The 27,696-nt window shown below is 33.4% G+C and overlaps 1 protein-coding gene and 2 long non-coding RNA genes across 4 annotated transcripts in view; 2 read left to right on the top strand and 1 right to left on the bottom strand.

Annotated features, from left to right (window-relative positions):
- The window catches only part of LOC148281743 (uncharacterized), a 28,646-nt gene extending 21,931 nt beyond the window's left edge, over positions 1-6,715 (top strand). For both annotated transcript variants that reach the window (XM_088226175.1, XM_088226174.1), the window contains exon 2: positions 5,185-6,715. In XM_088226175.1, coding sequence (XP_088082301.1) covers positions 5,191-6,453 — 1,263 coding nt within the window. In that variant the 5' untranslated portion in view covers positions 5,185-5,190 and the 3' untranslated portion in view covers positions 6,454-6,715. The remainder of the gene's footprint in view (positions 1-5,184) is intronic.
- A 14,527-nt stretch (positions 6,716-21,242) lies between these two features.
- LOC148281742 (uncharacterized) lies at positions 21,243-22,322 on the top strand. Its single transcript, XR_015822287.1, has 2 exons — positions 21,243-21,682; positions 22,011-22,322. It is a non-coding gene; the product is annotated as an uncharacterized LOC148281742 (long non-coding RNA).
- A 330-nt stretch (positions 22,323-22,652) lies between these two features.
- LOC148281741 (uncharacterized) lies at positions 22,653-25,466 on the bottom strand. Its single transcript, XR_015822286.1, has 4 exons — positions 25,235-25,466; positions 25,064-25,108; positions 24,593-24,646; positions 22,653-24,489 (listed from the first exon to the last, which is right to left on the bottom strand). It is a non-coding gene; the product is annotated as an uncharacterized LOC148281741 (long non-coding RNA).
- Between the last annotated feature and the right edge of the window lie 2,230 nt (positions 25,467-27,696).

The following is a 27,696-nucleotide window of genomic DNA, read 5'->3' as shown; positions in this document are numbered from 1 at the left end:
TGAAATTAGCAAGTTTTATAAACGTGTTTATCGGAATCATCTAGTAGCTAGTGTCTAGTGGATTTTGGAGAAGATGAATGAGCTATTGCGACACGCGAGTGAACCAAAATGTCAGTTAGATCACAATAATAATTTGTGTTTGTCGAATGTGTATTTAATTATGTGGTTTGGGCTCGCGGCGTCGTCGGCGGCGGCGACCCGTCCGCGTCCGCCGTATAAAGGCACGTCCGACGTGACCCGCAATAATTATCGCCACTGCAGTGGCGCGCTGCAGTTGAGTCCCGCTCCAGACGGCCCGCCCGCCGCCGCCGCCGCCGCCGCCGCCGCCTCCGCCGACATGGCCACCCCGCTAGTGGTGATCGTGAGTACTGAACCATCTTTTTTTTGTTTTTTTTACAATATATATAAGAGGTGAAACAGAGTATTAAAAAAATAAAGGATAATTACATAGCAATTAAATACATATTAATAGTAAACAAAAAATCCCACAAAGGCATGGCCTGTTCGTAGGTAAACAAGAAAATGTCAATGAAGTTTTGCTCCTATAATAAATAGACAGTTATGATATTTTTGTGTAACATAAGAAATAAAAAATAAAATATTCTGTAAAAGATAATATGGTATTTTTTTATAGTATTAAAAAAATATTAAATAAAACACAAAAATATTCCATATTATTAAAGGGCAACAAAATATATTATAGAAAATATCTTTAGTTTGAATCCAGGATAGTGCGTGTTTTTCAAAAGATAGAAAACTTTGAAAGTTTGGAATCAATAAAATGTTATCAGTAAAAAACATTTCAAAAATTGGGCCTATAAAATATGCATGTCTCTGTGCGAGCCTTGTTTTACCATCTGGTATTTCTAACACACGATTTCTTCTTTGACTTGATCTATTTGAATTACTTGTAAATAAATTTTGGTTCTTAAATATATTATTGGAAACAATATATTTGTCTTATGTCTAAGAGTTTAGCTTCTTAAAACGATTGGAAAGAGGGAAAAGTGCGATTTTTGTGAAGCATTATTTTTAATATAAATTTTTGAACAGTTTCGAATGGTTTCTGTAAGTTCCCCCATCCAATTATTCCATAGGAAAGCGATTACTTTACAAGTGCATAATATACCATGTTAAAAGTATTTTACTGGGCGTAAATACTTAGTCGTTTGAACACATAGGTTAATTATCTCAGTTTATTAACAATTATTTAAAGACGATTGGTCCATTTAAGTTGACAGTATGATTACTCCCAGGTATTTTATGCACCTTATATATATATAAGAAACAACAAAGGGCCAAGAACCGTTCCTTGTGGGACTCCGTGTATAAGTCTTAGTATTACTAACGTTAATTCCGATTCTGGTACATTGCAGTCTATTTGCTAAGTAACTTTCAAAAAAACAACGAGCACTCATGTTTTATGACAATTTTACGTAATTTACTTATTAAAATTCTATGATTTACAGTATCAAATGCTTTTTTAAGATCTAAAATATTGTTAAAGTTTTCATATTTGCATATACACCAGTATAAATTTGATGTGTAAGTTTAAATATTGCATCATATGTACTGCAATTAGGTCTAAATCCAAACTGGTCATTTGACAAAACATAATTAGTTTCCGTAAAATTTATAATTCCTTTTTTAATACATTTTTCTAGGATTTTTGCTGATTGTGAAATCATTGTTATTGGTCTATCATTATCAGTTTAACGTGTAGAGCCTGGTTTGTGAATTGGTACTATAAACGAAATTTTAAATTTATCAGGAAATACACCCTTTGAGATACAATTATTAAAAATATATACTAATGGTGATAATATAAATATTTTTATTGACTTAATGGTTAAACTACATATATTATCTGGTCCATAAGAGCTATTAATATTTAGGTCATCTATGTATTTAGAAATTTAATTTTCCCTAATAGGTTTAAAGTGGGATAATTCGGGGGTTGAAGTTTGGTTACTGTCTGGGTTGTGTGCTATGGAGTCATTTAGATGCATTTTAAGTGAAGGATTATCTTTTATAAGCGATGAAGCAATTTCCGTGAAACAATCATTAAATTTACTGACCATCCGTTAATATTATATTATCATCAGTTATTATTTTTTCGGGAGTTATAAACTGAGTTTGTTATCGGTTTGAAATTTTATTAATCACATTCCATATTTCTTTTAAATCTAAGTTTGAATTAAGAAACAGATTGGAATAATATTTCTTTTTACAATTTTTAATTAGAGTATTTAGAAAGTTTCACCAATCAATTCGCCACAATAACATACTAACTTATGGTACGAGTATTCATGTTATAACATAGCGAAGGTAGATAAACAAACAAGCTTCTCTGAGATAAATCCTCAATAAAGAATATATCCGCCAGTGTCTTAACTATCTTATCTTTTTTCTTTTAAATATTTCTTATTAGTGGGTGTTTTCACACTAGAAAGTTCTTAGTCCCTGGACTGGTACCTGAAGCGTAAGACTGATCATCTTACCTTCATGTAACAAAAATGATCAATATACACTGCGATTTGTGTACCAATTTAGTGCCTTATGCACCATTAGGTGCGAAAAGGGAATGATGATGTACTTTGGAAGTGCTTGGGTCATGAATATTTATGTAAGGTGAAGCTAAATGGGTTTCTTGATTTGATTGGTCGGTTGAAATTGTCTTCTTCTGTCGATATAATAACTGGCTGCAACTCTTCGTATGGAACATTAAGGCTGACATTCTCTATAATATCTTTTCTATTGCCGCATTGACCAATAAATATTGACGCCCATTCATTTTTCTGAAACAAAAAAAATCTAGATGTACTTTTAATAACCATTAAAAGGGTACTATCTAAAAAATAATCATTTAAAAACTCAACTAGCAATAATTTTGCCAAGGCATAATCAAAAAGCTGTTTCAACTATTAAAAATATTAGATCACTATATTAAAAAAAACAGCATTCACTAATAATGAGAATAAAAATAGTGATTCAACAAAACTGATTTAACTAGAAATATCAAAATATCAACCCGAAAGAAGTCAAAATAAACATAAACTTTTTACTTACCGGATTAATCAAAATTGTCGAGACTCAAAATCTAGCAATGAGTATTCGACGATTTGATCAGAATCTAGCTATCAACACTGCAGCATCTCCAAATAATACCGAATAAATTCACGAATTACCAATAAAACTGTAGCAACTCGAAAAACAATAGTTTTGTGCTACCAACGTGCGTGCACGCCGTGCTGCACTCCACTCGTTTTCCTGCAACCGTTTCGGTGGGTGGATCATGAACTCATCCATTCAACAAAAAGTTTCTAAAGCACCATCTTTTGAGATATTCATGATATTTTTTAAAAAATCAGTTGGTTTGTTCATGGTTTTTTTTGCAGTCCGAATAAATGATTAATTAAAAAAAATTTTTTTTGGGTTAATACTGTTTTGATCTAGGTGCGCGAGATAGGAACCGATAGATCCTCTCGAGTGTTCTGCTATATCGCACTGCTTGCTTGTTTTACTTATCCTTGGCGCTTGGCGTACAAGTAGGTAGTAAAGCTAGGGTTTCCTAAGACAGCGGTGACCGTATCTTAACGGCCGTAGTGAACGGTGATGCGGTGGATAGCCGTCGCAGTGGTGACTAGAGAGTGGTTTCTAGGAAAACGATGTTGATAACACCGTTAAAAAATAAAACCACTCTCTAGTCACCACTGCGACGGCTGTCCACCGCATCACCGTTCACTACGGCCGTTAAGATACGGTCACCGCTGTCTTAGGAAACCCTAGCTTAAGTAGTATATTTAATGTTTTGCAATTGTATACAAACTAGAAATCACAAGAGATCACTGTAACTATACCGGCATGGAACTTTCCCGAATATATCCAGTCTCACACAACGTCGCCTTAATGCAGATTTAATTTGCATGTTTAAGATACTTAATAGTTTATTTGATGTCCCGACTATTCTCCGACAAATATCTCTTAATTTTCCTTCACGTAGACTCAGAAATAATGAAATTCGGTTCCTCGGTCATCATAAGACTAATTATGGTTTCCATGCTCTTCTACCCAGAATGATTAGATTTTTAAATGAAAATCAAGATCTAAATTATTTTTATTATAAATTGTGTTTTTTTTTCAAATAGGCTAAAGAAATATTCCCAATAAATTGACTGTACAAATATGTAGAATTAACCTGGATTCCATAATGCCTGTCTAATGTATTAACTTGTCTTTGCTTTTCTTTGTTGTATTCCTTCGATTGTTTGTTACTGTATTATTATTGTTTTTCGTTATGTAATTTGTTTAAATTGGACATTGTCCGTAATTTTATAAATAATTTTATAAAAATAAATAAATAAACATATATAAATATGTAATAATAATTAAGTTAAATTTACTACTGAGATTTAATTTTTCAATTCAATGGTATGGCTGTTTTTTTTGTTTAGTTTAGTTTACTATTCAGTTTTAGGGACTTTCTAGGCTACACCATAGGGCTTTATAAGTTTTACATAAAAATCATAAAATTATATCAATTAAATTATACAAAAAAAACATTGTGTTTATCGATGCAGGCTTTCCCGGGGATAGAGGCAAAATGACATAATATTATGTTATCCTACTACTCTGTTCGAACGATAACCTTCAACATCACTTACTTCTTTGTCCAATCGCGTCGATTTGAAAGTTGACGAATCGTTTCAACTTTTGTATTTTATTTCCATCACAATAACAGCACAAAACCCGTCAGACTTCTGAAAAATCACGTAAATTTTTGTGTTCACATCGGGAATCAAACCAGGAACATTCTGTGCATCGACATTGTGCGTAACATTTCACATAATTTCTTCGTTTCAAAATAAATATCTGAGACAGAAAAAATGCTTAAATAAATTTCCTGAACTTTATCGTCGACGTCACTTCAAATTTTCTCATTTTTAAAGTACCTCTACAAAGGAGGTTTTAAAGTCATGAGGAAACACCTAAATGTCGTAAGGTCGTAAGGTTATAGTCGTCGCCGCATAAGAATGCATATGCTAACATATCTTTTACCCTGCGGTCACTATGCAAGCGTAGGCATTTTAATCTGGCGACGACTATAATATATAATGATGTTTTTTCAATAATCTTACATTTAAAAAAAAACTTGGTTACAGTGATATTATTGAATGTTCTCAGGCACTGATGCACGCTTACTTGTCGCTGGCCAGAGCGGCTCCGGGCGCTCCATTCCCAGAGTATGGTTCCCCTCTACTTTCTCGCAACGGGCCAAAAGAAACATTCTTAGTGCTGACCCCTGACATCTTCCCCGAGCGAGGATTGCCACCCCAATCTGAACAGAACAGACGTGACCTCGAGCAGAACAGACCTTACCCTGGGCACGACTTTCCGGATCAGCATAGATCTAACGTTTTAGCGCAGAAGACTCCGGAATTCCCAGAGAAAAAGACGCCTACTTTTCCGGAGCAGGAAAACCCCGAATTAACAGAGCAGGATAGATACGATTACCCGCAGCAAGAAAGACAGAACTTTCCGGAGCAAAAAAAACTGAAATTCCAGGAACACCAGACACCTTGTTTCCCGGAAAGGGAGATACCTAAAGATCAAGAGAGACCTGATTTCCCTGAACAAGAGAGGCCTGATTTCCCAGGTCAAGAAATACCTGATTTTCCAGAACAAGAGAGACCTGATATCCCAGAAAAAAAGGGGCCTGATTTCCCAGAGCAAGTTAAAACTGATTTCCCAGAACAAGTTAAACCTAATTTCCCAGAACAAGAGAGACCTGATTACCCAGAGCAAGAGAGACCTGATTTCCCGGAGCAAGTGAGACCTGATTTCCCAGAAAAAGAGAGACCCGATTTCTCAGAGCAAGAGAGACCTGATTTCCCGGAGCAAGTGAGACCTGATTTCCCAGAACAAGAGAGACCTGATTTTCCGGAGCAAGTAAGACCTGATTTCCCAGAAGAAGAGAGACCTGATTTCCCAGAGCAACAGATACCTGATTTCCCGGAGCAAGTGAGACCTGATTTCCCAAAAGAAGAGAGACCTGATTTCCCGGAGCAAGAGAGACCTGACTTTCTAGAGCAAGTGAGGCCTGGTTTCCCCGAAGAAGATAAAACAATTTTTCCTGAGCAAGAGAGACCCAATTTTCTAGAGAACGGACCCACTATTCTGAAGCAAAACATACAAGAAAAACCAGAACATCACCTCGCACAAGTGAAGCTGTTACGAGACTCCGTGGGACAATACAGTCTAGGACTACTCTCCCAGGGGCCCGAGGGGCAGGAGCTAAAGGAACAGGGCCGCCTCATCACCACTAATGGAGGCTGGGAGTATGTGATAGCTAAAACAGGATCTTACTCTTACGTATCTCCCGAGGGAGTAATGGTCTCTGTGGAATGGGAAGCTGATCATAATGGATTTAGAATAATTAGGTCTAGTGTTTAATATAAATATTTAATATTTTCAAATTTCGCACGCATGTCAGTCTAAAACCAAAAGAGGTCCATTTTCTACTTTTTTTACAAGATACAAACTGGAAAAACTGATAATACGAAATGCTTAAGATTTTAAAATCAAATAAAAATAATTTTAATAATATTTCATAGAAAAAAATATACTTTTTGTAATTTAGTACAAAATATATTCACGGTAAGATTTATAATGTGAGTAGTAAAAGATAAAGTGACTTTTCAATAATAATTCAAGTGTTGGCATTTTCTTTTTGTTAAAAGCCCCGGTGTTCCTATTGTTCATAATTAAAATCACCAGAATTTTACAATAAAATTAGTCTTTATTTACTTAGAGTATTATTCATTTTATCCTTTTATTAATGGTTGGGTCCCATAGGGCTTTGCATATCCTATACTTTGTGTTAAGAATTCTCAACAATGCTCCAGTGGAGCCAACAACATATCGGTGGAATGTTTTGATGAGTAAGGATTTTATTTTTTTTACATAAACGCAAAAATACACATTCAATTGTTCCAGATTACAAACAAACAAACAAGCCATCACGCCGTTTCCTCGTTAGGGTAAGCAGAGAGGATAGAACGCCACAACACTCTATCTTTGCATACAGATCTCGCTTCCTTTACATACATATATCATCTCATGCACGCGCCGATTATTCCGTCTTTTGACATGTCCATCTTTAAGTATTTGTTGGATTTGGTCATGCCATGTCTTTCTCGGTCTTCCTTTATTTCTGCATCCATCAACATTCGCATTGTAAATATTCTTAGCTGTTCTTTCGCTGTCCATTCGTTCTACATGTCCAAACCAGCGCAGAGCTCCTTTCTTGATTTGGTCGATAATGCTTGTCTCAGCCTTACATAATGTACGGATCTCAGTATTTGTGCATCTATCGTACATAGTTTTACCACACATTCACCTGAGAGATCGCATTTCGACAGCATTCAGCCTGCTTTCATCCCTGTTTTTCTAAGTCCATACTTCGCTCCCTTACATCAGGGACGGGACCAGGACTCCGTTGTGAACTGCCAATTTTGCCTCTTGTGACAAACATTTAGTTGCCAAGGTCGATTTAAGTGCACCGTTTACTCTGTTCCCGGCGAGTGCCCTCCTTTCAATATCTTTCTCAATCATTCCATCCCTAGTGAACATACTTCCTGGGTATCCAGATACACGAATTTCTCTACTTGTTTTAGTATAACTCCATTCACAGTGATTTCAAATTTAGTCATACTTTCATTTCTTTCAAAAACCATCACATTCGATTTATCGACATTCATCAGTAAATCGCTTCTCTTGCATACATCGTAGACCTTTGTTACCAAGAATTGCAGTTCATCTTTGTTGTTAGCAAAAAGTACAGCATCGTCAGCATACAAAAGACAATTGACATTTAAATCACCCATTTTTGCGCCCATTCTTAAGCCTTTCAGTTCTTTCATGCAGTTATCGATATACACGTTGAACAGCCATGGTTACATCACACATCCTTGCTTCACTCCTTTATAAATGTTAAACCACGATGTGTATGATCCGTTTACCCTAACACATGCTGTGCTGTCTTTATACAGAGAAGCAATAGCACGTGTTAGATTTCCGCTTACTCCGTACTCCGATAACACCTTCCATAATTTTTATCTGTCAACTCTATCAAACGCTTTTTGCAGATCGACAAATGCGCAGAAAAGCTTTTGGTTTTTAGCAAGAAATTTCTCTGTCATGTTTCGTAAAGCAAATATTTGATCCATGCATCCTCTTCCATTCATGAATCCGCTCTGAATATCTCACACTCTATCTTTTGTAACTTTTCTTACTCTCTCAATCAGTATTCTTCCATACATTTTGCCAACAGCGCTCAAAAGGCTGATTGCTCTATAATTTCCGCATTCTACTCTTAAACCTTTTCCCTTGTATAGAGGCATAACAACAGCCCTTCTCCAGACTGGAGGAGTGTATTCTTCCTCTAAACATCGGTTGAAAAGTTTGTGCAGCCATACAAAAATTATTTCACCACCCGCCTTTATAAACTTTGTAGCAACATTATCAAAACCTTGCGCTTTTCCATTCTTCATATATTTGGCAGCAATTCTTATTTCTTCCATTCTTATCTCTGTCGTACCATCATCTGCATTTAAACTTACCTCCTCAGCACTACAGCCCCTCCTCAGGTGCTGCAGTGCTTATATTTCCACCTCCTCGAAGTATTCTTTTCATCTTGTTTTTATTCCACTATCATTTGTCACCATTTTCCCATATTTTCCTTTTATACCTGTCATACATCCACTTACATTACTGTTTTGGGAATTTTTCACCGCTTTCCAGAATATCTTTATATTTTCTTGGAAGTTCTCGGTCATTTTGATTTCCTCTCGAAATTTCAACAATTTCTTTCGTTCACACACACCTTGTTTCACTCTCTTCTTACATTCATTATTTACGCTTTTTAATTTTGCGTACCTACTACCAATCGCTTTATTCACTGTCAGCAGATTTAACCATGCTTCCTTCTTTTCTTGCACTATTTTTTTTATTCTATCGTCCTACCAAGCATCACCTTTCTTTCTTCCTTGTTTCATTATACCGCATACTTCCATCGCAGATTCACACACACCATTTTTCAAACATTCCCACATTGCATCAATACTCTAATTTTTACACATTCATCAATCAGTCTTAGATTTACAGCCCTTTCAAATTTATCTTTTATGCGATCATTTTGGAGTTTTTCAACTTTGACTCTAGAAGGCGCCTGCATTTTGTGGGTCTTGGACCGCCATCCTTGAAACAAGATTACTCTTGATACCACCAAGAAATGATATGTTTCCATTTCAGCTCCTCTGTACACCCGCATATCAACTGTCACAGGCTTCAATCTAGAGTCAATGACTACATAGTCGATAAAATAGGTCTTTCATTGCCTCTCTCCCACGTACACTGGTGGATTTCCTTATGATCAAAGAATGTATTTAACACAAAAAAAAATTCATTCCAGACATACCTCTAGCAATCTTCTTACATTATCATTCTGCTTTCCATCCCCGAACATGCCTAGGGCTGACTCCATCCCGTCTCTTCGAGTTCCCACCCACCCATTTAAATCTCCCGCAAGTATTACTCCCTCAGTACCGCTAAACCGTCAAATTTTGCCCTGGATGGATATTTTGCCATTTATAGATGGTACCAAATTAACCGAAATCAAATGGAAATATGATTTTTCAAAGGTTGATCATAGATTAGACTGTTTGAGCAAAATATCCATCCAGGGCAAAATTGGACGATTTCGCGGTATCTTTTTTTCCATTCATCACACTTGTCCAAAACTTATCCTTCTCAGATTCGCAGTCGGAATTCACAGGAGCATATCATATTATTAAAATAATACCTGTCAATCCAATCTTGAATCTGACAAACATAAGTCTAGAACTTATGAAGACTTATATATTTACTTTTATCCAGAAGAACTAGTATTGAGCTTTCGAAGGGACCGCTTTGTTACATTTTGCCTTTAATTCGGATATAATTATTTAACAGATATATTATCTAATCAGTAGTTTATATATTATAACAAAACAAAATGTGGGTAGGTACGCATGAAAATAATGAAATTCCCAATAAAAGTATAAAGACCCCAAATAAATATTACAGAGTATTATGGTTCTGGGTATTATTTCAAACTATGAGTAATTATTACACTAAATGAGACTTGAAAATATTATTTAACTGACAATTTAATTTTGATTGGGTAGGTATAGTTTGTTCGTCGTAACCACTCTATTCAGTCACTGAGCGCGCAAAAATGTGCTACTAAGCGTTGCGGTGTCTTATGAATTTTTATTTTTATGCATTGAATTAATTTTATCATTTTTGTTTGAAACTTTGCACTAGAAATTTAAAGGCACATTTACAATACATTTAGAGGAACTCTTCTTCTTCTATATCCATATTTGCTCCGTGTGTAGAGCAAATGGATTCCACAACTGTCTCCAAAAGCGATGCAATCGACTGCCAGTTCCCGTGCGTCTCTACCCAGATAGCAGTGAAACTTGGTACAAACTTGATTTAAGATTGACGGAAGGTTGAAAAGGAAAATTTGACGGGATTAAGCGTTCTGCCTATGTTAAAACATCTTCATTTCCTCAACTAAATTAAAAGTTTGAAAATCATCGGAAAAACATCCAATGATAAATGCGTAATTAAAATACTTTAATTAATTCATGAATTTATCTGCAGCACTGCGCATTAAAAATGACACGAAACTCACAGACAAAAACGGTGAAATACATATTTTTCTATGACTTTGATTGCCAATCTGAATATTGTTTGGAATTAACCACTTTTTTGGATATTTGTCATGCACTAATTTAATTCGGTGATCTCCGTGGTGTAGTGGTTATGACATTTGGCTCACACATGGAAGGTTCTGGGTTCGATTCCTGGTAAGAACATAAAAATTTAATGTGTTTTTTCTTAAGGATAAGTGTACCGTGCTGTAATTCACCACTGTAATTGGGCCTCGTTGTGGTGCCAAAAAAAATCGGTCGTGTAGAAATGTCCTGGGATTAAATATAACAGTTTAAATTTAAAAAAATAATAAAGCAATTCTCTCCATATTTCTATGTATATGGCAATGTATTGATCATCACTGTATGACTTTCGGATTCTGAAATACCATTCTTGACAAAGCAAGATTCCAGCGAGTTTTGTCAAAACTTGTCTTTTCAAATTTGACATAACAATATTCCAGCAACTTTTGATAAAAAATTGCTGCGTCAAATTTTCCTTTTCAACCTTCCATCAATCTTAACCCTTATACTGCTAAACAACGATATATCGTTGTATTTAATCCCTATCATAAAGTTCTAACTAGACTGATGCTGACGTCATAATCCCCAAAAGGGTAAATTGCTTGTTGCACTTAACCGTCAGTGGTATAAAACATTTTCAAAACATAAAAATTACTTATTCGACGGGTTATATGTGAAAAGCAGACATAACCGAAGGGCATTTATGACAAGATATTTGAATGTGGAAGAGGCTAGGATTGTATGCCAGGATAGACGTGTGTGGCGGTCCATTCTCTCTACCTACGCCTACGGGGAAATGGCGTGATGGTAGTAGTAGTTATTATTTAGTTTCGTACCTATTTCAGCCCTACGGAAAATTTTATACAAAAAATGTTTTCTGTAAGAAAAAAAAAAGTTTAAGCATTAAATTGTACGGCAAAGTTTCTTGAAAATGAATAAAAAATCATTAAAAATATTTTAATGAAAACGAACAACTTTGAACGACGTCACTTGTTCATATGAATCAATCAATGATAAGAGGGTTGTGTAAGATTTCCGGTTTGCTAATCGTCAATGGACCAATCAACAGAACTAACCGAGAAGAAGTGGAAGAGAACTTGCGACGTCACACGCGGATTAATGTCAGAAATACAAAACTTTAAAAGATCGTAGCGCTGATAGTACGATACATAAAAATTGAAAAAAAAAGCTTTGTCTCATAACAATTTATTTTTTTAAAAACCACCAAACATCCTTATTATAAATTTACTTATGATGTTTAAATTCGCAGTGCTTTTAAGAAAAGAGAAACGACTAAACACAGGAAACTTCTAGTTAGTTGGGACCTGAAACAGTGAACTTTTTCCATTCCAAAAACAGTGAAATAAAGAATAAATCAATGTTAATAGTTAGATTTTTAATCACCTATATGATATTTGAGGAAAATAATTATTTTTGGTGTTTTCCCCGCTATTAAACCCGATTCAGTGATTACGAAAATATTGATGTACTTCCGTAATGAATAACTAATTGAATACTTTACCTTTAATATAATTACTCTTGTCTAGTGAGGTCCCTATATCACCGGAAAACCCCATAATTAAGAAAATAAACAAATAAGTAAAGAGCCATCAAACATAAAAATAATTCACCATGAAACCTAATGATTGTCAATTAGGACGTTTGAATATTAAAAAAATAATTTGTTAATTTATTATAATGGGTACCCACAGTTATGGGAAATCAAAATGTTTTAGCTGTTCATTAGGTAGTAATTATTACTCTACTAACAAAACGTAATTATTACTATACAAACTCTATTCTACTAACTATTCTACAAACAAAACGTAAATGAGGTATATTAGCTCGATATTGATCCAAAAATACTTTAAGAAAAAGCTTCTTCGATTTCGTGCTCTTCGTAAGAGTCATATTATAAATTATTATCACTATCACTTAAAAAATATGGTTATTGTCTTATTCACTTTCGGAATAGTTTGAGCTGCTAAGCCTCCGAGTTTCTCGACGAGGTACTATTATTTCTTTATCACTTTCACTATCCGTTATCATTTGGAATGATATATTTTGTAAATTTATTCATAATAAAAAGAACGCTTTGCAGAGTTGAATTGTTAGTTAGAGTAACAAGGTAAGATTAAAAATATATATAAATGTAAAAAATATATAATTTACCTCAGCTGTTTGTAATTTCGGCAACTTCTTGTCTATCTCTCAATCCATTATGCGTGAACTAGCTATTAGTGAAACGGAATATTTTTCTTAGAAGAGATATCAATTTGTGAGACAGTTGTACAAAAATATTATTTTTTTTAATTAAAATTATATTATAACAACTACCAAGAAATAATATCACTTCTTAGTACATTTACCGGTTACCTTTAAGTTTCAATCTAAATAACTCCCTACAAACATTTGGACATACTCAAAATATTGTTGATTAAAATAACTTGCATAAAAAATTTTAAGTAATTTTAGGCATTACCTAGGAAGTGAAATAATTTATCCAGATGAAACTCACCGACATCAATAAAGGTTTCAGCTCTTTTGACTAGTTTGCAAAAGTCAACAGATGGAAGAGTTGAGGTAATGTAAAAATAATCATGAATGTGGATGTGTAAACATACCCAGAATAGTGAATATTTCACAGTGTGTAAAGTGGTCATTTAAACCAGCCAATGGCAGATCATAAGTCCTGTAAATGCCTAGACTTCCATATTCCCTTGGCAAAAATGTTTTCCCTCTCTGTTGCAACAAATTTCAAGATATATTTTACTCAATTTTTGATTAGATGCATTGATGGAAGTGGTAGGTTTAATAATATATAACAGAGCACTTTGCCCCGCAATCAACAAAAAAACTATCATAATTATTTCGTCTCAATAATAACAATGCGCATTGAGATTGCAGTACGAGATCAGTTTTGTTTGTTTTTATTTTCAATTAAGAAAGGGTACGAAAATTGTCTATTTGCGGCACGAATTGTCTATCTTGCTCACTCCATTGGGCTTGAATTAGATATTTATGAAATGGAAGATTTTTCTTGGAATTGCTATTAATTGATAAAACAGTAGCGTGTTTGGAAAACAACGTTTTTTTTAAATATTTTATTTTTTTAAACTTTATTCGTTCTAAAAATTAATTTTAATGTACCAATATGTCTTTTTGCTCATACTGATCTTCGTGGTTTCAGATGTGACAGAGTTTAAAGAACACCCTGTATATATATAAATACTTGTAGTAATAAATGTGAACACCTTTTTGGTTGGGTTGAATTTTATACATCATTTCTACTCAGTTCTAGGAAGAAATATAATTAGTAAAGAGTTGACAGCCGCTAGTTTTCGTAAAATTTGAATCAAGACCCCCACGACTGAACTGTAAAAAAAACACGATAGTTTCATTAAATTCCGTAATTAACTCATTTTCCAGAGACCTTGTTTAGTTATTTAAATTCAATATTATCCTTGCAGTTATTCCGCGTACCATTGCACATTTCATTTAATATTTCGTATTGAGTAGATCGTATATCCTAGCAAAACATATTTTTAAAGTTGATTGTTTACATAACTTTAATTACATGGCTAGGTTAATTTTATATTTATGTTTATTATAATAAATTAGATTTTAAACATAAGAACAGTGGATACGAGAAGGAAGGAATATGGCGGGAAAAGTGGACCTACCCCCAACCGAAGCGTGCGCCAATCAGGGAGACAGAACCGAGAAGCTGGAGGCGTCAGCCCAATCCGGGGGTGGGGACATCCAGAAGGTGATAAAAACCGCGACACCCGCTGACAGAACTCTCTTCCCCGATCTCTCTTCTCCGGGCTCTCTTCTCCTATCTCTCTTCTCCTGCGCCACCATACCTTCACTCCGTGGGTGAGTTTGTCTTCGAGGGTCACGGGCGGGTGCCTTGCCATCCTCGTGGCCCAGTCAGTAGCCCAGAAGGAAGAGAAGCCACCACGCTGACTATTCAGCCTTGACGCCCAGCCCCAACGCTGCTGCACCACGATGAGACGCAATCCACGCGCTCACGTAGCACTATGGAAAATAAAGGTCGGTTTCGGATCGAAAGTCAATAACTCTTTTATTTTTAGAGGTATATTTTTGAAAAAATACACCAATATAAAACAGTCTTAAAGGCTTGAAATGAGATAAAATTTAATATGATATTTTTATTTTCACACAGTAAAATATAAAAAATAATATTAAAACCATAAAAAATGATGTTAATTTGATTATATGTATACCTACTAACTAATTATTATAATATCGATGGGTTATTGAACATTTATCGTATATCTATAAAATTTGAAACACGGCACTTGAAAGTCTACAAAGAAATATGTTCATATTATTTAGAGTTTAAACATTATACTCGTATTATAATAATAATAATAATTAAAAAAATAATGTCAGGTAAATTTTTATTAATTAACTAACAAAAAACTTAATATTAGAAAAATAAAGACATACTACTACTACTTCTTTCCCTTATCCGCAACCAATGATGCATAGGACACTGCACTGTCACACAAAGTGTATCTTGATAATTTTATTACCTGAAGGCAAGATGATCAGTTATACATACATATTATTCACCTTGATATTAACCTACATAGCTCATAACATAAATCAATATCAAAGAAAAACATCTTATAGTGTTTTCCTACATTTCTCAATTCTCAAACAAGTAGTCGTAAGAAATATTTTGAAAAATTAGTTAATATCAATATACTTGTGTATTTTGTACAAATGCAGTGCCCTATGCACCATTGGGTGCGGATAACGGAAAGTAGTAGTCGATTTTTGTTAAAAAATTATAAAATATTTGTGTTTATCATAAATTTATGCTATATATTTTACTTAATGAACTTCACGACCTGGAATAAGTCAATTCATTTTCAAAATATCTAGGGTATCTTCATCAAGTTCTCTCACTTTTTTGTTACACTCTTTTCACACCCCCATTTACTGTATAAAATTAAATATTTCAATCCATTTTTGTACACAGAATCTATGGTCAAAATTTGATCCGCAGTACGATCCAATAAATTTTGAAGTTTTAGTATTTTTGCATGGGTGTTTATAATTTCCATTGCTGAAGATGGTGGATAGCAGGTCTTTTTAATTTGTAGAAGAAGTTGATGGTGAGGAGTCGATTGTAGCGTCTTCTGAATTAGGTAAATTAAGTAAATATTCTGAATTCAACCAATCACTGTTTTTCATTAAAAATTCATTCTTAATCCGTGAAGATGCCGTCCATCGTTTATTGAAAGTGGGAATAATATGTCTTTGAATATCACTGATGATGAAACATATGTTGTCTTCGGAGATTTGATAATTTTCTTTGTAAACTCTCGATAATGCCTCATATGTTTTCCCTCCTTCACTGTAGGGTAGTATTATATCACGTTTAGTACTCTTGAAAGTAGTCATTTTAAAGAATTAACAAAATAACGTTCATTATAAATTTGTAACAAGTAAAGGCTTGTATAATTATATTAAATGTATGCAAAAAGTAGCTCTTTAAATACTATTAGATCAATAACAGTATTATCATCTTATTTTTACATTTTTCATACGCAACATGAGTGCAAAAATGACAAATGCCTATCAATAATATCAATAAATGATTCATTCAATAATGAATAACATTCTAATTCGAAAATGTTTTTAATAAATAGTCGTACATTTAAGTCATATATTTGAAACCGCCATAGATAGCGGTTTTTAGTTTTTTGACCTTTATCACATTTTACGCAATTTAAGCAGCTAATTTTTATAAACGTTTTTGTGAATAGGTACCTACACTACAAAAAAACATGAAATATAAAGCGTGGGGAGACGTGGGTGACTGTCAAGTCTCGATGAACTTATTCTTTTATTTAATATATTTAAATAAAATAAAATCACTTTGTTTTTATGTACTACTTATATTTTTTATAATTTGACAACCAACTAGTTTCAGCAATACTATGCCTTCTTCAGGGTTAATTACAAACTAACATAACATGTATAAATTTTTTAAAGTGAAGGTAGAGTGGGCGTGGCTACGGGGGTAGAGAAGAGAGGGGGTTTGTGTGTGGATTTAGGGAGAGGGAACATATTTAAAATGGTACTATTACTAAGATTTATTTGATTATCTATAATATTTAAATTTTTGTATACAGCCTTTCTAATCTCCAATATTTCAAAACAATACAGTGCATTTCCTTTTTTGTTTGTATGTAGAATTTCGATTCCATCTTCAAAGTTGAATGAGTGACTATTTGTTAGGATATGGTCATCAAACTCAGAAAAAATATTGTTTTTAAAGTATCTTATATGTTCTTTAAATCTAGTTTTAAAAGTACGTGATGTTTTTTTCTATATAAAATGACTTGCAGTCATGGCACATCAAGTTGTAAATGCCTGATCGATCTAATTTATCAGTTCTTTGTTTAGTGTTTTTTAGTATACTTCCGATATTATTGGTTGTGTTAAATGCTGGTTTTATGTAATCCGGTTAATCTTTTAAAATTTTATTTGAATAATTGTTAATGCATAAAAATCTTCTTCACCGTCAATTAATATTTAAATCCCTGTTGTTTGAAAACAGGAATTGATTTTGAATACATTTTTTTTTAATAAAAGACAGTTTGTGGCATTGAAAAATGTATATATTTACTTAATTTTAAATTCTATCATTTTTTTATAAATTGACTATATAACTATTTAAAAAATATATTGAAATGTGTCAGTAGCAACTTTAGTAAAAATCACTTATGATATGCCGCTGTTCTACCATTTTCCATAGTGCGTCGCCGCACCACGATGACGCCCACGCCGCTGTCCATGATGAGCCGCCTACGTCGTGCGTCCCCTACGCACCCAACGTCATTCCTCGTGCCCCGCTGAGGGACAAGAAGCCACGCTGCCGATCATGACAAGACGCCCACGTGGCACACCTCACCGCAGCTGGATGCCACCGTCCCAGCTACCCTGTCACCTCAGCCAGATGCTGCTCCCCTACGCTGCGCCATGCCGCCGCCCACGTCGCGTTCTGTGCCCACGCCGCACTCCAAGGATCCACGCCGCCTTTGCGTCACCACGCCGCGCCGCTGCACTATGGTTCGATTAGAACATGCTAGCTAGATTTTTGTGATTTTCTTGTAACCTGTTATGGTTACTTAATGCACTTTTAGGGTAATGAGAGGAAGTGTGGTCATTGGGTAGGTAAAAAAATATTTTTACTCAAATTCTATAATATAGTATTAAAAAAACACACGAAAAAGTACAACAATAAACCAGAATTAGGTAGGTAGGTATGTGACAGGTGTTAAAACATTTAAAAAAAGTCTAACTGGTAGAAAACACGTTAAAACGATAGGTACATGAAAAGAAGAAAGAAAGGGTCTAATAGGCAGTAGGTACGTGAAAACTCTTACAAAAAAGGTGTAAAATGTATAAAAAATAGACCCCGGACAGGTATTATAAAAATGGTCTAACAGTGGGTACAAGACAGTAATCATAAAAAAGGTCGACATGTAAAAACAGGTAAACTACCTTCTGATATGTTAGACCTAATTACGCCTTTCTGAAATTAGTGATAAGAAAGTATAAGTAATTGTAACTAATCTTCGTCATCGCTAATTTTGTCTTCTGATGAATCATAACCAATACAGTCCTGCATGCTAACATTAGGATAAGTTATCATTGTACTTTCAGATGTATTTACATGAGGTGGTTTTTTAAATTCTAATACCTCAGAAGGGAGTCTACCTGTGTTTTTTTTTTGGAAACCTCTCGTAGGCCGTTTATTAGAGTCAGATGTGATTAATAACATATTCGACTTCGAGTCTACATAATATGCCAAAGCCTCTTCTCTCGATAAGCACGTTTGACTGCTGTTTTCACTACTACTGACAATATCTTTCATAGATTTGCACTTTTTGGGACTTTCATTTGCGTCCTTTATAACAACAGCAAAGCTCCGGTGCCCAGACGATCACGTTGAGAACTCTGCTGCAGCCACTCAGTCACACCCAGCCATAACACATAACATCACCATACACGTGTCGCGTGTACTGAGCAGATCTTCATATCGCTCTTTCAAGAAATTGGTCGTAGGGAGTCAGAGAGGTTGATGTATGCCGCAGATTGGAGATTCTTACTGAATGTTGAAAATTAAATATAAAAATAAAGAATGACGAAAATACAAAAGACAATAATGAAGTTCAGCATATACATTAATTAAATTTTGTATATTTTATGTATGTATGTATACTATGTATGTGTATGCGCATGGGTATATGTATGTGTGTATGTATGTATGTATATATGTTTGTATATGAATATGTGTATGTATATGTTTCAATATGTGTATACTAGTAAGTTTATATTTTATTTGTCTGTTCTTTCTTTTAACTTGTAAATAATTATTATGTATTAAAATTTAATTGCCTAGCTTGAAACGGGGTATGTACCCTTATTAGCTGGGCAACGTGTACAAAAAAATGTATGTAATATACATAAATAAATAAATAAACATGTGACAAACAGATCGCAAGCGATTACTATAAAAGGTTTCCAATCTTCTTTTATACCAACTCTATCAGGTATCCAACAAGGTTCTCATCTTGGTCCATTATTTTTTATTGTATATACAGGATGTTCTTTAAACCCTGTCACATCAGTATGAGCAAGAAGACATCTTATTCCAAGTCGGTCCCTCAATGCTGAGGATCCTGATCACCATGAACACTTCTGATTAGTCTGTTCCACTCCAGTCTGTCCTCAGCCCGACGAACTGACTCTTCAAATTTTATTTGGACAGTCCATCTATATGGGATTCTACCCCGGTTTCTCCCACCTTCAACTCGGCCAGACATCGTTGCCTTTTCTAGATTGTCTAGCTCACGTCTAGCAATATGTCCAAAGAAAGACAGTATCCTTCTCAAACACACCACTGATAGACGAGTTGTAATCTGGAGCTCTTCCAGTATCGATGCATTCATCCTTCTGGCTGTCCAAGGCACACGCAGCAGCTTTCTCCAACATCACATCTTGAATGCATCGATTCTCTTCCTCTCGTAGGCACGCATTGTCCACGTTTCAGCCCCATATAAGAAAACGGAGAATACCAGGGCTTCCATCAACCGCTTTTCTGTGTTTATTGATATATTCGATCTCGCCAAATCTTCTTTAAACGGTTCATTGCTTCTTTGGCCATTTGAATCCTGCAACCAATCTTAGGTCTGCAACTGCCATTGTTGGAGATAAGCGAGCCGAAGTACACAAAGTCATCTATCAGTTCAAGGTCTTGCATCTGTCTTGTCCGTAGGAGACTGCCAGCTCTATCTACAATCATTAACTTTGTCTTACTTTTATTTATTTTCAGACCCAGAGCCTCACTCTCCAACTCTATCTGTCTGAAGGCTTCTGCTAGCTCGGTTTCATCTTTGGCAATCAATGTCATGTCGTCTGTATATCTCAGATTTGATATTTGTTGACCTTTCAATTTGACACCACCATTCTACCCATCCAGCGCTCTTCTCATAATATATTCACCGTAAAGGTTAAAGAGTTTTGGCGACAAGATGCAACCTTGACGCACACCTCTTTTTGCTTTAAATGGATCTGACAGTACATTCTCCATCCTTACTCTTGCTGACCCATCCATATTTAATTTTGTCACCAGTAATGTGAGATGCTGTGGCACACCCATCTCTAGCATGATCTCAAACATACGTTGCTAACATACACAGTCAAAGGCCTTTGTGTAGTCAATAAAACACAGTAATATTAGCTCATTGAACTCACGGCACTTCTCAATCAGCTGTCGAATGTTTAGGATCTGCTCCCGTGTACCTCTTCCTGCCACAAAACCTGCTTGCTCGCAGGGAATTTGACAATTGATATAATTCTCTAAACATTTATTTATAATGAAAAGAAGAATTTTGCTGGCATCCAAATGAAATTAAATTTTTCTTTGTTCTAAATATTTTTTAAAATATGCTAATATGTCTTCTTGCCCATACTGATCATTGTGGTTTCGGATGTGACAGGGTTTAAAAAACACCCTGTATTAATGACATAGTTGAAGATCTCAAAAACTCATGTATATTACTGTATGCTGATGACGCCAAAATATTTAAACTGATAAAATCAACAAACAATTGCACATGTCTTAAATAAGATCTGGACCCCCTTTCTTTATATTGTGCTCGTAACAAATTATATCTAAACATATCCAAATGCTTCCATCTCACTTTTACTCAAAACATTAACATCATTCATTATAAATATAACCTTGTTACCACATCTTTTAAGGATGTTGAAATAATTTAGGACCTCAGTGTTCTGTCAAATAGTAAACTCGGCTACATCAAACATGTCAGGCATATTACATGTGATGCATTCAAAACGCTAGGTTTTGTCGCTACTTAAAGCTATTATATAACGCTATTTAAGGCTGTAGTCGGTAAGTTGAATCGTACGGTTTGCCGCCGAATGCGTAAAATATACCGCTTCAAGACAAAGCAATCAAAAAAAATATCCTGTTACATTGTATGTTCGTCAATTTTTACGTACTCTTCATACTTTGTTTGACAAAATGAGAAAGACAGAGATAGATAGAGTTTTTGCGTGATTATTTAATAGGTAAAATCTATAAATAGCACTCCTGACTAGCGTACTGCAGAGATAATGTAGAATTGTACAACTATCGGATAATCTGTGACATATGTTGATTTCTGGCTTCTGGGTAATTATGGATATTTGTATTTTCGAAGTTGACAGATAACACTGTTATGTTTTAATGAAAATGCACCATGTCACTAAAGTGAATGCCAAAAAAATAATGCACTTCATAATATTGTTTTCAAGAGAAAAATTATTTGATCTCATCAAATTACGTAAGTAAAAACATTTTTTGACAGTATGACATTTTATAATATTTTTCCTTTAAACTGATAAGTTTTTTGAATTTGCACTTGATCATGTATTTCGTAATAAAATTGGAAAAATATGGTAGATAAATTCTAAAAAATTAACAACATATAATGATAAAAGACTCGGCCAAATACCTAAAAATATTTTTATAGGTTAAGAATGTATTGTGTATATTATTTTAATTGATTTTATTTTCTTAGTTACTATTTAAGTTCAAAACCATGATAACTATCAATTAAGGTAAGCATTGCATTTAATCTACGTAAAATTTATAAATACATTTCATTCCAGGTGCAACAGACAAAAGAATAATGCAAAAGAATAAAGTCAAAAGGGTGCCTACCAACTTTTACACTAAAAACCTATAAAAGCACATTTAATCACCTATCTAAGAGTTGTGTATCAAGTTCTATATAGTAAAGCATGTATTCCACTCAGAAAATACTAAAAGGATGTCTACATAATCTTACATGAAAAAAACTAAAACGGTAATTCAAGCATTTTAAGAGTTTTGTGCATAGAGTGGAAACCTTGTATTGACAAAATACTGTAAGCGATTATTTTAATATGCATTGAGAAAATATAAATATGCTAAATTACTTACATAATCGTTTTATTTCTATTTTTACACCTATGTGAGAGTGACGTAAAATATTTTTAAAATATATACAAGTGTTTTAAACCTTTTCGAAGTAAATAGAATTTTGGATAGATCATCATCCCTATCACCTATTGGTGCATAAGGCATTGCATTTGAAAACAAAATACAGCGTATTTAATAATATATAACATGAAGGTAAGATGATCAATCCTGCAGTCCCGTGCCAGTCCAAGGAGAATTAAATATTGCAACGTAAAAACACATAAAAAAATATTTCACTTAACCCTGCCAGGAATTGATCGTGGGACCGCTTGTAAGTAAAAATAAACAAATTGTGGAGGAAAATTTCATTTTTATTGAAAAAATACTAAAGTGCAAATGGTTCAAAAATATATATTATTGGGAAGAACCAGTAAAGAATCCCGATATTTTTGATAACAATAGATCGCTAGTTATTTTATGAAAAATACATTGTGAAAAAGAACTAAGAATATATTTCATGTTACAATGGTCTTGATTTAGGGGGGACAGGTTCAATCAAAGTTGTGTATCTGGAAACAGAAATTAAAAAAATAATAAAAGCAACATCTACATAAATTTAAAAAAAAAAAACCATTATAGTTGAAAGAGGGCGGAATTTCTAAGCTGATTTAGGTAAATATTTTTCTGAAACTGGTGAGTATAATTTAACTTTTACTGGTTGATGGGATGTTTTCGTTAAACAGCTTTTTTTAACAATTTATGACTTTATTGGGGGCAACTTTTTTGTTTTCGATAGCCTCGAGAACATTTGGTGGATCTCTGATAGGCATGGATCGTGTAACTCGGGGGTCAACAAGCTCTGGAAGCAAACAGTTTAAATAAAAAGATTTTAATTTTATGTTGGGCTCCGGTCCACACTCCAAAAAGACATATTTTTTTTAGTAATATGCAACTGTCCTTGAACTTGGTAATACCAATCGTGATTCTGATTTACATAATACTCGGTATGGTTTCTATTTCTTTTCCAAAACTTAATTTTACCACTGTCGATGGCGGTTTCAACAGTCATAGTCATATTAGAAGCAGACGATGGACATTTTATTTCTATAATGATACCGCCATGATCCGTACTAATGTTATCTGGTGTGGCGCCTAGAAAACAATATTCACTATCAATAAACAGCCCACACTTCTGAAATTTGATATTTTCTTGAAGGCTTAATTGGTTTAATGCGGTCAGTTCATAATCCTGACCATATTTAATAGAAAAAATATTACTTAGCGATTTACTATATGGCATACTTCTAACTAACCCTGAACAACTAATTCCTATTCTTCTTTTACAAACTTTACCAAACCATGACGCAGTGAGTAAATTTCTACACTTTTCTAACCATTCCCCGCTATCTGATTGTAAAACCGTTCTTCTTTCTATCAAATTTCTTTCAGAATGATCGCCGATTCCATACCACTTGAAGATCCTGAGTAATTTTTAAAACATTCATGTTTTGGTGCCTCAATATTCTTATTAGTTGCTCTAGCACAAATCACACAGTATTTATTATAAACACCCATATATAGAACTTTCCCCGTACGAAACCCTACTATAGAAGCTGCGCCCGAGTTAGACGAGTAGTTGGTTTTGTATGATCTCTTAGACCAACACCCGTCAGCCACAACAGTTATCATTGGTTTACCATTTTCATCAATTTCACCATTCGCAGTAGCCAGTTGTCCCTCTTCTGTCGTTGCCTCCTCCATAACTTTTAGTTTCGCAGTATCCCACCATTCACACACTTTCTTATTGATCTTCAAATACTTCCATTTACTCATGCAAGGAATTCCAACAGCAGCAGTCAACTCTTGCAAACCACTATATCCAGAACCGATACTCGATATTCCAGACACAAACGATTCATTTAAACTCATTTCATTCGATCTGTCCTTGCAACAATTTACAGAAAAACATAATCCACACATATTACATTTTAAATTTAATATAGAATTAAAGCCATGCAACTTTTCATCCACAATCACCATATTCGTTCCTTTGCAATCAAACATGGAAGAATGAGAAAATATTTCCTGGATTTTAGTGAAAAATTCCTGGATGTCCACAACTCTCCTGCCTTCCAACTTAAAGGGGTGTAATGGCTGTGCTAGCAGTTCTGGAACTAGCTGTTGCGCCTGAAATAATACAGATTAATTAATAATCATAATCCAATTTAGATTTCATTAGCTATTTTAATGTAAATACTTAAAATATTCCTACTTCGATATGAATACTAACCTGACAACCGTCATCTTCTAGAATATCAGTTGAAAGATATTTCGCTGGAACACCCTAAAACATTTCAATTTGCATATTACCCAAAAGGCAAATATAACCCTACTTATTGATAGTCAATATTTAGAAAATAAGGGTTATAATAATTATTATTTGTACTTTTTTATTGTGAATGCAGACAATTGGTAGAATTCTTTGTACTTTATTACTTAATTAATTATTGTACTTTATTTTTTTAAATATATAAGAGCGTATACTGTGACGCGTTTCGTCTTGTTAGGACATTTTCAAACGACGGAATGCGTCACAATATAAACTCTGGTCTTTTTAAACAAATAAAGTAAAATAAAAATTCAATAAACGTGTTTTATTTAGGGATACATTACCAAATTCAAACTTATTTGTACATTTAGTATTGTTTTGTAAAATGTTGTAGGAATTTTATTTATCTAAGTAAATAAGACAATAACTTACAGTGTATTCTCCACAGGCCTTAGTTAATTTGAGCTTTTTTGAATCCTAAAATAAGCAAATAATAAACTGTTACATTTATTTGTAATGGTGATACAATGATTTATGTAAATCAAATGTCTGTCCTTTGTATTCTAAATTTTAATACTAATAAATTAATCAAATCCAACTTACATTGCATTTCTCCTTTGGAAATTGGGATTGATTTAGTTTTCGTTTGGTTTTTTCGTTGGTTTTTTCGGCATTGTTATGATAAAATCGGTCACTAAATATTCCAAATTTATGGAATAAAGTATCACTCGTCTTTGATTTCTATAATAAAGTAATTCTGATTGATAGAAAATATTATTAGTCTGAGGCCGGCTAAGCAAAACGTCAAACCATCACAATGAAGTTGGCTGCGTTCGCGACATTGTAATAATTATATGGCTGTTTAGTGTACACTTTGTACATAGTACCTACCGAGTGCTGGTATGTCCTAGATAAATGTGCAATTTGACCGTTTTTGTGTACGAGTAAAATGACGCCGTTAATTGTTATTTGAATATGACGTGAAATTACATTTTTGAATGATTTATCAAATTCGAACAAACTATTCATTCAAAAAATAACTTGGTTTTGATCCTGGTTTAAATTGTGTTAGAAGGAACACAAAAATAATATGTTTCGAACTAAATTTTGTTTTGAAAAAGGCATTAAAATTTTGAGCACAGAAAACACGTCCGTCTGCGGCCGCTCTGAGGGCCGATCTGAATGTAATAAAAACCCAAATAAGACATTGTTTAAAATTAAATATTACAACTAGAATTATCGTATTGAAAAAAAATAAAAAAATACAGTTCTATAAAAAAAGGTTTTAACTAAACTATTTCAATATTTTAAAATTTTTTATGGTGTTACTGATTGCATAATTTTACGTAGAAATAAAGGAAAAATTTATGTGATTTAAAATGCTTATATTTCTTTTCAAAAACAAAAAAATAAGATTCTGCCGCGGCCATCTCCTTTTTAAATTTATTATCTTCAAATCATTTAAAGAAAAATCAGTTCAATACTTAGTCTTTATTGAGATCCCAGATTAATAAGCTTAGTCTAAATTTTGAAATTGCGTAATCTGCCGGTCTGAAAGTAATTATATATAAATAAAAAAATAAATTTAAAAAAAATACAGTTCTATAAAAAAAGGATTTAACTAAACTATTTCAATATTTTTAAATTTTTTATGGTATTACTGATTGCATAATTTACGTAGAAATAAAGGAAAATTTTATAAAAATTTATGTGCTTTAAAATGCTTATATTTCTTTTCAAAAACAAAAAAATAAAATTCTGCCGCGGCCATCTCCTTTTTAAATTTATTATCTTTAAATCATTTAAAGAAAAATCAGTTCAATACTTAGTCTTTATTGAGATCCCAGATTAATAAGCTTAGTCTAAATTTGAAATGGCGTAATCTGCCGGTCTAAAAGTAATTATATTTTAGTTATATGAAACTTTGAAGTACATTTTTTGATAGAAATACCTATAAAAAGTATTGTTTTTATCTCATACATAATTTTTAATTTTTTTTATTGCGCGATTTTTGACAAACATTCGTTTTAAAATGGCAAAATCGTATGATTTCCTAATTTTGCGTTCGTTTTACCAGACTACAGCCTTAAAGATATTAATACCTCAAAACTTTTGTATTACGCATTTGTTAGAAGTCAGCTTGAACATGCAACTTTAATCTAGTCCCCAAACTATGACTGTCACAAATATAAAATAGAAAAAGTTCAAAATAAATTGTTAAAATGTCTGTCGTACAGAAACAATTACCAATTTGATAATTGCAACACTTTATTTACTTTGTTTGATTTATAGAATTTATTTCATTGACCTTAGCATTTTTGTTAATATGCTTACTGTTTTTTCTTGTTTACCTTAATTATTTTTATTACTTTGTATAACTTTTTTATTATAACGTTTCTAACTTTTATAACTAATTTCACATCTTTTTTCTTTATATTTTGTGTTTTATTTTAAGTATGTTAGCATGTATTTTATTATTTTTTGTAAATGCCCCTTCGGCGTTAATGAACAAAATAAATCAATTATAACAAAGCGAGAAGACATTTTAAGATAGACTCCTTGAATTATAGACGACAGATTGCAGAATTAATGTTTTAATTAAATTTTTTAATGGCATTGCTCTGATTTACTTAGTATAATTAATTTTCATGTACCCTCTAAACTCTAAACGTACCCGTCTCACTAAATTGTTTTACTATGCTGATGTAAACACTAATGCAGCAAAAAAATCATCCACTCATAGAATTCACAATTTGTATAGTAACATTATCGGAGTCAATACGAGCGATATATTAAACATAAATATTTATAAATACAAAAAGGATTAGTAACAGCATACATCCATTATCGTTGTAGGTAAGAAGGTAAGTAATGATAGGTGAATGATATACTATTTTTTTTCATTTTTATTTTAAATTTACAAAGTCATACCTATATATGTATATATATATACCTAGGCAATGCCTAGTAGGCATATACCTATATTATGTAGAAAGATTCAATTTTCAATTTTTCAATTTTGATTCTCCTGTAATTTAACTTATGCCACATTATGTACATTGTTG

Source organism: Micrasema longulum, unplaced genomic scaffold (genome assembly GCF_059751315.1).
Source record: "Micrasema longulum isolate JH-2025_06_02 unplaced genomic scaffold, ASM5975131v1 h1tg000414l, whole genome shotgun sequence".
NCBI lineage: Eukaryota > Metazoa > Arthropoda > Insecta > Trichoptera > Brachycentridae > Micrasema > Micrasema longulum.
The sequence above is the reverse complement of the archived record's forward strand: the minus strand, read 5'-3'. Positions and strand labels throughout refer to the sequence as shown.